This window comes from Salmo salar, chromosome 20, assembly GCF_965601325.2.
Source record: "Salmo salar chromosome 20, fSalSal1, whole genome shotgun sequence".
Lineage (NCBI taxonomy): Eukaryota > Metazoa > Chordata > Actinopteri > Salmoniformes > Salmonidae > Salmo > Salmo salar.
In genome coordinates this window covers 34583959-34597338 of record NC_138310.1, presented here as the reverse complement: position 1 = coordinate 34597338, position 13380 = coordinate 34583959, and the positions used below count along the sequence as shown (strand labels likewise).

General features: G+C 42.6%; 1 protein-coding gene across 3 annotated transcripts in view; it reads left to right on the top strand.

Annotated features, from left to right (window-relative positions):
- The window catches only part of erln2 (Erlin-2), a 33091-nt gene extending 23086 nt beyond the window's left edge, over positions 1-10005 (top strand). For all 3 annotated transcript variants that reach the window (XM_014161607.3, XM_014161606.3, NM_001173589.1), the window contains 4 exon segments: positions 2508-2599; positions 2788-2877; positions 8194-8273; positions 8637-10005. In XM_014161607.3, the coding sequence (XP_014017082.1) occupies positions 2508-2599; positions 2788-2877; positions 8194-8273; positions 8637-8810 (436 nt within the window). In that variant the 3' untranslated portion in view covers positions 8811-10005.
- The last annotated feature ends 3375 nt before the right edge of the window (positions 10006-13380 follow it).

Genomic DNA, 13380 nt, shown 5'->3' with positions numbered 1-13380 from the left:
CCAACCTTAAATTGTATTTGCATACCAAATTTTAAAACATTTTTTTTTACCTGATTTTTCAAAACCTTTAAATAGAATTTAGAGAAATATAAACTATTGTTCTCTGGAAAATGTTCAATGTTGATTGTATGAATCTAAAACTTGTGGATAGATGTTTAAATTATTACTTTACCGATCTTTATTTTGGCAAAATAACAGGCGTTTCGGTGTTGTGTCAATCATAGAGATAAATAAAGGATTCTAGATGGAAATAACTCATTTTGGTATAGACATTATCATTGTTTCCACCATTTAAAAGTAGTCATCTGGGTGGGGATTCCTATGGGTTGAAGCAATGTTCCCTCTAAGCTGTGTGCAGCTCCCCTCGGACTGCCACGCAGAAGAAATATGAGCCCTGAAGGACAAATGGATTAAACAGGTTAATGTCAAGCCCTGCATGTTTTTTTCCCAACAGTCTCATGGAATGTCGGCATTTAACACCACACATGGCTGCTACTGTAGGCTGAATAACAAAGGCCTTGAGGCCGATACGTCAAGCTTATTAAAGATCAGTGATACTATCAAGAGCAGTGTGCAGGTTCCTTCTCGTTTTTATTCTTTATCCTACTGTTACCATGCACCTGGAAAAAAGGTAGCTCAGATGTGCGAGTGCCTTTTGAATTTTGAGCTGTTAAAATGTTATGGGATGCGTTTTTCTCCATTGTTTTTGATGGTAGGCCACTCTGGTAGGCCTATATTATGATCAAATAGCCACAGTTACCTACTTGGCCACTGTTAAAACCAACTTAAAGTGGGTACAGCCTCAGTGTTCACAGTAAATGCCGGAAGTTGCACAACATTTTCACAATGTTCAAGTTTACACTCGGGAGACCTGACATTTTCTCAGTGGCAAATTGTTTTTGAGGGAACATTGGTTGGGAGTGATCAGCCAATGACCAGAGAGCATTGTCTTCAAATTGGGTTGCCTATGGTTTGCAAACCAGACTAAGATAATATCCAGGAGCCAAGAGCAATATTTATTCCAGGACATGGGTCCCAAGATCCAGACCCAGTGAGTTGACAATGACAAGTTAATAAAGACAGAATTTTGGGGTCTCAAGTGGTCCCTTTCTTCAATGGTAAGAAACTCAAGTAGAGTAAAGTACAGTAGGGTGCAGTAGAGCACAGTACAGTAGTGAACAGTACAGTATAGCACAATATAGACATCTATGTTTTGGACAAATAGACGCTAATCTTTGGGCTCTTGAAGAGCTGGAGGAACTTTGCTGGCTATGCATGTCAATACTCTACAGTTTTTCCTGGAGTGGGCACTTGTCCATTACCCACATGGTGGTCCTCTAGACAATTCTGTGCTTCCAACTTTGTGGCAACAGTTTGGGGAAGCCCCTTTCCTGTTTCAGTATGACAATGCCCCCGTGCACAAAGCGAGATTCATAAAGAAATTGTTTGTCGAGATCGGTGTGGAAGAACTTGACTGGCCTGCACAGAGCCCTGATCTCAACCACATCGAACAACTATGGGATGAATTGGAACGCCGACTGAGAGCCAGGCCTTATCGCCCAACATTAGTGCCCAACCTCACTAATGATCTTGTGGCTGAATGGAAGCAAGTCCCCGCAGCAATGTTCCAACATCTAGTAGAAAGCCTTCACAGAAGAGCAGAGACTGTTATAGCAGCAAAGGGGGGACCAAATCCATATTCATTCCCATGATTTTGGAATGAGATGTTCGAGGAGCAGGTGTCCACATACTTTTGGTCATGTAATGTATTTGTAGGGTGGTAGCTTAAGGCTACAGTCTTTTAGTGTGTGTTTTGGTAGTGATATCAAAAGTGGGGCAGCATTTTTCAGAGAAAGATGTTTTAAACTACCAATTAGATCAGTATCTTTCAGTGTAATAATAGAACTCAATATGTTCTATTGAAATAATAGTGTTAAGAACATTACAAATCATTCATTGCTAAAGTTTAGTAGTCATGGTTTGGGACAGCCACCTTTCAATTGAAATAGATGTATGAACAATACCTTTGTACTATATTAATTTAACAATATGTTTGTTATTGCCTTGGATTAGAACATATGCATTTTATAGTTTTTTGGGGGGTGAGACAGTAATTTACACCACTTCTGTAGAATCACCCATATATGTTCTCCCCGGACCTAGGCTGTGTCACAAATTGCACCATATTCCCTAAATAGTGCACTACTTTTGACCAGTGCACTACATAGGGAATAAGGATGCAGACCCAAAGTAAGTGGATCTGTCTCTGCTGGTTCATGTCTCTGTCTGCTTTCCACTTACATCTGGAAGACTTTAGTGATGGACTGTTAATGCTGTTTATTCATGGTGTTGAGTTAACATGTTGTTGCACAACACTCACCACACTCATCATTATTCCCTACGATATTCTATGAAATTATAGAACCACTGCATGTTGTGGGACTGGAGAAAGATGTTAACCAGATGTTGGCACGCGCTGTAATCTCTGTGCTGGTGTGTGGGTTTAGGGAGGCTGAGAAGACAAAGCTGCTGATTTCTGCGCAGACTCAGAAGGTGGTGGAGAAGGAAGCGGAGACAGAGCGAAAGAGGGCTGTGATTGGTGAGTCATGGGTGACACTAATGCACTATAACCTTATATTTACACTGACAAAATATTAAACTGACATTTACAATAATACACTGACATTTTATAAACAAATAAGAATTCTTAAGAGGGATTCAGACAGTTCTCTCGCTAAAATCACAGAATATATGGTTAATTTCCTGTCTCCATGTGCTGCTCTACAGAGGCAGAGAAGGTGGCACAAGTGGCGGAAATCAAGTTTAGCCAGAAAGTCATGGAGAAAGAAACAGAGAAAACGATCTCTGAAATTGAAGGTGTGTATATCTGGCAAAAAGATAATACCTGTAAATTTATCATTAGGCCACTGGCAAGTGAAATGGCGTGCTTGTACAACGGGGCTTTTAGGATGCTCTACATTTCTGTCCTGTGACTCATAGAGCTCTGGCTCTATGAGTCACGATGGTAGAAAAAGCAGTTCCCTGAGGACTGACTGAGTGTGGAAGCTCAAAGGACAAATATACATTTAAACAGGGTTTCTTATACTATGGGTCAGGACCCAAAGTGGGACCTGGGCATGTAAAAGGTGGGTCATGAGTTAGGAGAATACATCTATAATTACACGTCATTTCTTCTTAATTTTAATTTGATTTTATTTATTTTTTTCACCTTTATTTAACCAGGTAGGCTAGTTGAGAACAAGTTCTCATTTACAACTGTGACCTGTCCAAGATAAAGCAAAGCAGTTTGACACATATAACACCACAGAGTTACACATGGAATAAACAAACATACAGTCAATAATACAGTAGAAAAAGTCTATATACAGTGTGTGCAAATGAGGTAGGATAAGGGAGGTAAGGCAATAAATAGGCCACGGTGGCAAAGTAATTACAATATAGCAATTAAACACTGGAATGGTAGATGTGCAGAAGATGAATGTGCAAGTAGAGATACTGGGGTGCAAAGGAGCAAGATAAATAAATAAATACAGTATGGGGATAAGGTAGTTGGATGGGCTATTTACAGGTGGGCTATGTACAGGTGCAGTGATCTGTGAGCTGCTCTGACAGCTAGTGCTTAAAGCTAGTGAGGGAGATATGAGTCTCTAGCTTCAGTCATTTTTGCGGTTCGTTCCAGTCATTGGCAGCAGAGAACTGGAAGGAGAGGCGGCCAAAGGAATAATTGGCTTTGGGGGTGACCAGTGAGATATACCTGCTGGAGTGCGTGCTATGGGTGGGTGCTGCTATGGTGAACAGTGAGCTGCGATAAGGCGGAGCTTTACCTAGCAGAGACTTGTAGATGACCTGGAGCCAGTGGGTTTGGCGATGATTATGAGTCGGGGGCCAGCCAACGAGGGTGTACAGGTCGCAGTGGTGGGTAGTATATGGGGCTTTGGTGACAAAACCTAGTCTTCCCCGTAGCTCAGTTGGTAGAGCATGGTGTTTGCAACGCCAGGGTTGTGGGTTCGATTCCCACGGGGGGCCAAGTACGAAAAAAATGTATGAAATGAAAAAAATGAAATGTATGCATTCACTACTGTAAGTCGCTCTGGATAAGAGCGTCTGCTAAATGACTCAAATGTAAATGTAAAACAAATGGCACTGTGATATACGGCATCCAATTTGTTAAGTAGAGCGTTGGAGGCTATTTTGTAAATGACATCGCCGAAGTCGAGGATTGGTAGGATGGTCAGTTTTACTAGGGTATGTTTGGCAGCATGAGTGAAGGATGCTTTGTTGAGAAATAGGAAGCCAATTCTAGATTTAATTTTGGATTGGAGATGCTTACTGTGAGTCTGGAAGGAGAGTTTACAGTCTAACCAGACACCTAGGTATTTGTAGTTGTCCACATATTCTAAGTCAGAACCGTCCAGAGTAGTGATGCTGGACGGACGGGCGGGCAGGTGCGGGCAGCGATCGGTTGAAGAGCATGCATTTAGTTTTACTTGTATTTAAGAGCAGTTGGAGGCTAGGGAAGGAGAGTTGTATGGCATTGAAGCTCGTCTGGAGAGTAGTTAACACAGTGTCCAAAGAAGAGAAGAGAGCCGGCCCGAGAATTGAACCCTGTGGCACCCCCATAGAGACTGCCAGAGGTCTGGACAACAGGCCCTCTGATTTGACACACTGAACTCTATCAGAGAAGTAGTTGGTGAACCAGGCGAGGCAGTCATTTGAGAAACAAAGGCTGTTGAGTCTGCCGATAAGAATGTGGTGATTGACAGAGTCGAAAACCTTGGCCAGGTCGATAATTACGGCTGCACAGTAATGTCTCTTATCGTTGGCGGTTATGATATCGTTTAGGACCTTGAGCGTGGCTGAGGTGCACCCATAACCAGCTCTGAAACCAGATTGCATAGCGGAGAAGGTACGGTGGGATTCGAAATAGTCGGTAATGTGTTTAACTTGGCAGGGTAGGATAGATATAGTTCTGTAGGAGTTTGGGTCTAGAGTGTCTCCCCCTTCGAAGAGGGGGATGACCGCGGCAGGTTTCCGATCTTTGGGAATCTCAGACGATACGAAAGCGAGATTGAACAGGCTAGTAATAGGGGTTGCAACAATTTCGGCAGACCATTTTAGAAAGAGAGGGTCCAGATTGTCTAGCCCAGCTGACTTGTAAGGGTCCAGATTTTGCAGCTCTTTCAGAACGTCAGCTATCTGGATTTGGGTGAAGGAGAAATGGGGGAGGCTTGGGCAAGTTGCTGTGGGGGGTGCAGGGCTGTTGATCGGGGTAGGAGTAGCCAGGTAGAAAGCATGGCCAGCCGTAGAAAAATGCTTATTGAAATTCTCAATTATCGTGGATTTATCGGTGTTGACAGTGTTTCCTAGCCTCAGTGCCGTGGGCAGCTGGGAGGAGGTGCTCTTATTTTCCATGGACTTTACAATGTCCCAGAACTTTTTGGCGTTAGTGTTATAGGATTGAAATTTCAGTTTGAAAAAGCTAGCCTTTGCTTTCCTAACTGCCTGTGTATATTGGTTCCTAACTTCCCTGAAAAGTTGCGTATCATGGGGGCAATTCAATGCTAATGCAGAACGCCACAGGATGTTTTTGTCCTGGTCAAGGGCAGTCAGGTCTGGAGAGAACCAAGGGCTATATCTGTTCCTGGTTAAAACAAATTTGAATGGGGCATGCTTATTTAAGATGGTGAGGAAGGCACTTTTAAAGAATAACCAGGCATCCTCTACTGACGGGATGAGGTCAATATCCTTCCAGGATACCCAGGCCAGGTAGATTAGAAAGGTCTGCTCGCTGAAGTGTTTTAGGGAGCGTTTGACAGTGATGATGGGTGGTCGTTTGTCTGCAGACCCATTACGGATGAAGGCAATGAGGCAGTGATCGCTGAGATCTTGGTTGAAAACAGCAGAGGTGTCTTTGGAGGGCAAGTTGGTTAGGATGATATCTATGAGGGTGCCTGTGTTTCTGGATTTGGGGTTGTACCTGGTGGGTTCATTGATAATTTGTGTGAGATTGAGGGCATCAAGCATTAGATTGTAGGATGGCCGGGGTGTTAAGCATGTCACAGTTTAGGTCACCTAGCTGCATGAGCTCTGAAGGTAGATGGTGGGAAATCAATTCACATATGGTGTCCAGGGCACAGCTGGGGGCAGAGGGTGGTCTATAGCAAGCGGCAACAGTGAGAGACTTGTTTCTGGAAAGGTGGATTTTTAAAAGTAGAAGCTCAAATTGTTTGGGCACAGACCTGGATAGCCTGCAGAGTTCTGTCTTTACTATCTCTGCAGTAGATTGCAACACCGCCCCCTTTGGCAGTTCTATCTTGTCGGAAAATATTATAGTTAGGGATGGAAATTTCAGGGTTTTTGGTGGTCTTCCTAAGCCAGGATTCAGACACAGCTAGGACATCCGGGTTGGCAGAGTGTGCTAAAGCAGTGAATAAAACAAACTTAGAGAGGAGGCTTCTAATGTTAACATGCATGAAACCATGGTTTTTACGGTTACAGAAGTCAACAAATGAGAGCACCTGGGGAGTAGGAGTGGAGCTAGGCACTGCAGGGCCTGGATTAACCTCTACATCACCAGAGGAGGAGTAGGATAAGGGTACGGCTAAGGGCTATCAGAAATGGTTGTCTAGTACGTTCGAAACAGAGAGTAAATGGAGCAGGTTTCTGGGCACGATAGAATAGATTCAAGGCATAATGTACAGACAAAGGTATGGTAGGTTGTGAGAACATTGGAGGTAAACCTAGGTATTGAGTAATGATGAGAGAGATATTGTCTCTAGAGTCGTTTAAACCAGGTGATGTCACCGCATATGTGGGAGGTGGAACTAAATGGTTGGTTAAGGCATATTGTGCAAGGCTAGAGGCTCTTCAGTGAAATAAGACAATCACTAACCAGGACAGTAATGGACAAGGCATATTGATATTAGGGAGAGGGATGTGTAGCCGAGTGATCATAGGGGTCCAGTGAGTGGTTGGGCTGGCTGGAGACACGGCGATTCAGACAGCTAGCAGGCCGGGGCTAGCAAGCTAGCAGAAGGACCTTAGAGGGACGTCACGAAGGAGGAAAGTCTGTTTTAGCCTCCTCGTGCGGTGATGACGATAGACCAGTCGTGATGGATTAGTAGGGTTCCGAGTAGCAGAGGGGTCCAAGTCCAACTGGCAAAATAGATATAGTGGCCCAAGAAATTGGCCGATGCATCTATTCAGCTAACAGTCCAATATGCTCTAGACAGCTAGCGGGCCACAGCTAGCAGATGGGCATTCAGGGGACGTCGTGACGTAGGGGCAGTTGAGTACTTCCTCGAGCAGGTTACGTCGGTAGTCCAGTCGTGAAGGATCGGTGGGGTTCCATGCCCCGTACCGGCAGTGGAAGGGGCCCGGGTATTGTAGCCCAGGAGTGGCTGATGGGCCTCTTCAGCTTTCCGGGAGAATGGGCCTAGCATGGGCTAGCTCCAGGCTAATTGGTGCTTGCTTCGGGACAGATGTTAGTCAGGAGTAGTCACTCGGATTGCAGCTAGCTAGCTTCTATGATCCAGATGAAAAGGTTCAGAGCTTGCGGTAGGAATCTGGGGATATGGAGAGAAAATAGGTCCGGTATGCTCTGATTTGAGTCGCGTTGTACAAACTGGCGAGAGCTTTCCGAGCTAAAGGTTAGCTGATGACCGCTAGTAGCTAGTGAGTTGGCTAGCTTCTGTTGGGGGATTCCGGTTCCGAGGTAAATAAAAATACTTTAGAAAAAACAGATCCACACCACATTGGGTGAGGTGGGTTGCAGGAGAGTATTTTGAAGTTGAGGTTTAGAAAAATATAAAAAAGATATGCGAAGAATAATATATAGAAAGATATATACATGGGACATGACAAGACGAAGGACAAAGACGTCTGACTGCTACGCCATCATGGAATGAGGACAATTTGGGTCACGGGAGGACGGTCAATTACTCATTTGGGTCTCGAGCTGAAAAAGTTTAAGAACCCCTGATTGAGACATATTCCTGCTCCCTCCTGTCTCCTCAGACATAGTCTCCATTTTAACTAGTGTTGGCATTTCCCAAAGCCCAAGGGATTCTTCTTTTCTACATTTGTTTTCTACACTTTATAGCCCTGCTAATGCTGACGCCTCCTCTCTGACACACTCCTCTTTGTCTCTGACCTCTAACCCCTGGGTTGCAGACAGAGCTTTCCTGGCCAAGATGAGAGCCAGGGCCGATGCAGAGTTCTACACAGCACAAAGAGCCGCTGAGGCCAATAAGGTGAGAGGAGCATACTGAGAGGAGACAGACGGTTCCCCTTGGCCCTAACCCTTCCATGTTTGCAGATCTGAAGGGTCTGCATAATCAGGGCAGTTAAAGAGCTCTCTGCTCCCACTATATTGCTTCCTCCATGCAGATCTACAAATATCCGAGGGTTAGAGCCAAGGGAAGGTAGAAGGGAGTGAATTGTGAGCAGCTGGAACAGTGAGAGAGAACACACTGCCCATCAGGCTACAATCTAACATCACACTACAGCCAGGCATCCATCACTGCCCTGTCTCTCCCCTCTTTCTCTCACTCCTCCCCCTCTCCTCTCTCTTTCTCCTCATCTCTTTCCTTTTCCTATCTCTCTCTGCCTCCCAGTTGAAGCTGACGCCAGAGTACCTGCAGCTGATGAAGTTCCAGGCCATAGCAGCTAACAGTAAGATCTACTTTGGCAGTGAGATCCCCCAGATGTTTGTTGACTCTGGTCCAGGTGCTTCTAAGGCCTCAGCTGCCATGGACGTCCTAGCTGAACAGATCCTGGACCTGGACTGATGGAGGAATGGAGAGGAGAGACCCATTCTAGGGCTGGAGCTGTGGAGCTGGGCCCAGGCCAGGCACAAGGTGGGGTGGTAGAGGAGCCTTGGGTTTTGTTTTTGATTTTATGCATCCCAAATGGCACCTTATTCCCTATATAGTGTACTACTACTATAGCGCACTACTACCCATAGGGCTCTTGTCAAATGTAGTGCACTATATAGGGAATAGGGTGCCATTTGGGATGCAAACCTGGACCAGGAGGCTTTACTAGCTCTACAACAGACTATCCTGAGAAGACCGTAGGCGAAACAAAGAGATATTGAATGTAACAGTGTAATGTGGTTTGTTTCTGTTGGCTGAATTATCACTTTTTGTTTTTGTGTTGTATTTTTCAAATTTCCTCTTGCACCAGGGACATTTAAACATTAACTGAACTTATGCAAGTGTGTGATGTATGTTTTTTTCCATTGTTACTTCATTTGGTAGCGCTTTCTTGTATTTTCTAATGATGGTCGTCTTTTATGTGTTGCATAGCCCATAATAAGTGTATGAGAGATGTGTACAGAGAGACAGTTGTGTGTGTGTGAGATTCATTATTTTATAACTAAAATGTTGGGATTACCTTGTTTCTTCATACAGACCCCTCTCCCATAAGAATTGTCTTACTATCTTGCCAGGCTCTTATCACAACAACAGATGTAACAGATCTTGACTAAATGCATAATTATGAATTTTTTCTCTCATGTACATTATCTCTTGTATAGAGTTGTCACCGTGTGATTTCTTCCCAGAAAAAACAAACAAAAGCTAATTACTTTATGGTATAATGATCTCAATGGGGATGTAATGAAAAATTCAGCAGCAGCTTTTTTAACTCTGCGTTTCACTCACTGGTGCCCTCAGTGTTGGAGACAGAGCTCATTTGGGGTTAATCATTTGTATGTTTTTCACCAGTGCTTAACTAAACTTGTTTGTGAGGCATTTGATTCTTGTACTGTGTATCTATAAAACTGTTCTCTTAATGTAACTCTGGTTTGCTCTGCGTTAGCCGTGCGAGTGACTACCTGTATAAACTGTTTTAGACTCGCTCAGGTTGACTTGACTGATTATGACTTGAAGGGAACTGTTTTTGCACTCTCACTGATATTAAATTGTGAATGAGCAATCCATAATTTTGTCATTTATACAATAAAATTAGTTTTCCTTTGTAGAGTGACGTTTCTGTGGGTGTTTTCATTGACTTTTTCTTACATTGCCCTTTCACATCTGTCAAGGAAGAAAGACAAACATGTTGAATCTTGATTGGATTCGGCTACATACCACTGCCTATTGAAAGGCTAGTTCAGATGTGCTCATGTTATGTAAATTGTGATGATAGATTCACAGCCATTCAGACTTGCACAAAGATACAGACTGTTTCTGAAGTTATGAAGATGAGAAGTTACCCAATTTGATGACATAGACAACTCCAATTTACACTTGAAGATGTGGCCTGCAGAAAATAAACATTAGAAAACATTTTTCAAGCATCTGTTAAATTGAACTCTTATTTTAGAGATGTTCAAAATGTAAGGGCTCTATTCAATCTGTATCGTCGATGAGTTACAGATTGCGCGATAGTAATGTAAAGGTAATTTCAGATTGAGCCGACATGTAGCGTTTAGTGTGAATGCAGTCTCCACTAATGCGGAAACATGCCTTTACATTTCAATCACGCTGTAACGCTGAACTTCTGCGATATAGATTGAATAGAGCCCTAAATGCTTTATTTTGATGATGGCTTTATTGTATCTGTTAAGAAATTATTTTGCATCAAACAGCATTAGCCTAGTGTTTATAATAAGTAACACTAAAGTGCCATGACTTCACTGTCATATTTCTGGTACCAGTCTATGTCCAATAACTAAGCCTAGTTTTATCTCTTAAGTACTACAGTCAAAGAAACAATCACCTATTACAGTTGAAGTCTGAAGTTTACATACACTTAGGTTGGAGTCATTAAAACTCGTTTTTCAACCACTCCACAAATTTGTTAACAAACTATAGTTTTGGCAAGTCAGTTAGGACATCTACTTTGTGCATGACAAGTAATTTTTCCAACAATTGTTTACAGATTATTTCACTTATAATTCACTGTGTCACAATTCCAGTGGGTCAGGATTTTACATACACGACGTTGACTGTGCCTTTAAACAGCTTGGAAAATTCCAGAAAATTATGTAATGGCTTTAGAAGCTTCTGATAGGCTAATTGACATAATTTGAGTCAAGTGGAAATATACCTGTGGATGTATTTCAAGGCCTACCTTCAAACTCAGTGCCTCTGCTTGGCATCATGGGAAAATCAAAAGAAATCAGCCAAGACCTCAGAAAAAAAGTCTGGTTCATCCTTGGGGAGCAATTTCCAAACGCCTGTATGTACCACGTACAAACAATAGTAAGCAAGTATAAACACAATGGGACCACGCAGCCGTCATACCGCTCAGGAAGGAGACATGTTCTTTCTCCTAGAGATGAACGTACTTTGGTGCGAAAAGTGCAAATCAATCCCAGAACAACAGCAAAGGACCTTGTGAAGATGCTGGAGGAAAACGGTAGAAAAGTATCTATATCCACAGTAAAATGAGTCCTATATCGACATAACCTGAAAGGCCGCTCAGCAAGGAAGAAGCCACTGCTCCAAAACCGCCATAAAAAAAGCCAGACTACAGTTCGCAATTGCACATGGGGACAAAGATCGTACTTTTTTTTTTGTCGTCTGGTCTGATGAAACAAAAATAGAACTATTTGGCCATAATGACCATCGTTATGTTTGGAGGAGAAAGAGGGAGGCTTGCAAGCCGAAGAACACCATCCCAACCGTGAAGCACGGGGGTGGCAGCATCATGTTGTGGGGGTGCTTTGCTGCAGGAGGGACTGGTGCACTTCACAAAATAGATGGCATCATAAGGAACGAAAATTATGTGGATATATTGAAGCAACATCTCCAGACATCAGTCAGGAAGTTAAAGCTTGGTTGCAAATGTGTCTTCCAAATGGACAATGACCCCAAGCATACTTCCAAAGTTGTGGCAAAATGGCTTAAGTTACACAAACCTGACTCAGTTACACCAGCTCTGTCAGGAGGAATGGGCCAAAATTCACCCAACTTATTGTGGGAAGCTTGTGGAAGGCTACCCGACACGTTTGACCCAAATTAAACAATTTAAAGGCAATGCTATCAAATACTAATTGAGTGTATGTAAACTTCTGACCCACTGGGCATGTGATGAAAGAAATAAAAGCTAAAATAAATAATTCTCTCTACTATTATTCTGACATTTCACATTCTTACAATAAAGTGATCCTAACTGACCAACGACAGTGAACTTTTACTAGGATTACATTTCAGGAATTGTGATAAACTGAGTTTAAATGTATTTGGCTAAGGTGTATGTAAACTTCCGACTTCAACTGTATCTCCTGTGAGAAACACCCTACACTCTTCGAATAGTTTTTTACTAAAAGGGTTCTTGGTGGAGGGATAGTGTTCTACCAATAACTGTTTTCATCTGAAGAAACTTTTTGGAAGACAACGGTTCATTGTAAGGCAAAGGGTTCTACCTAGAACCTTTAACATCCTAACAGTTTTTGGCAGAAAGGGTTCTTTGATTATTCTTTGGAAGGCAAGAAGAATTCTTTGGTTGGCAAGTAGGGTTCGATAGAACACTTCTGAAACCGAAAATGCTTATTTTGGAACGTTTTTCTTTCTTTTAAATAGTGCCTGAGCATTAGTGTTTACCTCTGTGTTTAAACTTTAACATCAGGAGTTTGAGTAATCTGACCAGTTTAAAAATGTGAGAATGTTGTAAACTACCTATATGGGAATATTTGTGCATGTATCTGGTATTCCCTTAATGATTTTACATATACAGAACTGACATAGTTGATATCTGTGCCATCAATTCTGTCTTTCAAATTAGTATTTTCTGAGATTTTATTGAGCAGAGAGCACAAGAATAGTATGCGTGAAACAACAGTATATTGTATGGTAGACAGCAAATTGGCCAGTTTTACCTAGTGTTGATATTGCAGTGTAACATTTCTAGTGTTCATTCAGGAGTTAAATTAACACTCAGTGGTGTAAAATAACCCCAGTGTTGGTGTTAATAGCCAGAGTTGAGTGTCATTTTTCTTTGTGTCGAGTAAAACACTATTGTCATAAATAGTTTAATTGTGAATGCTAATAAGGCTGATGGAAGCATTCATAGACACCACAATCATAGAAGGTTCTAGGAAGAACCCTTCAAAGATAAAAGGGTTCTTAGTAGAATTGTTCATAGAGGGTTCTAGGAAGAAGGGTTCTAGAACTGTTCATAGAGGATTCTACTAAGTAAAGGGTTCAAGGTAAGACCTTCTACGTAGCATCAAAAAGGGTTCCCCTATTGGGACAAACCAGAGAACCCTAGGGTAATAGCACCCTTTTTTCTAAGAGTGTAGATTCCCAGTCTGGTATGAAGTGTGTGCAATCAGAAGTCTGTGACTCTGCTGTGTGGGCAGGACCAGGGTGCCAGTATTCCTGCTTCAGATAGTCTTGTAGAGGGGAT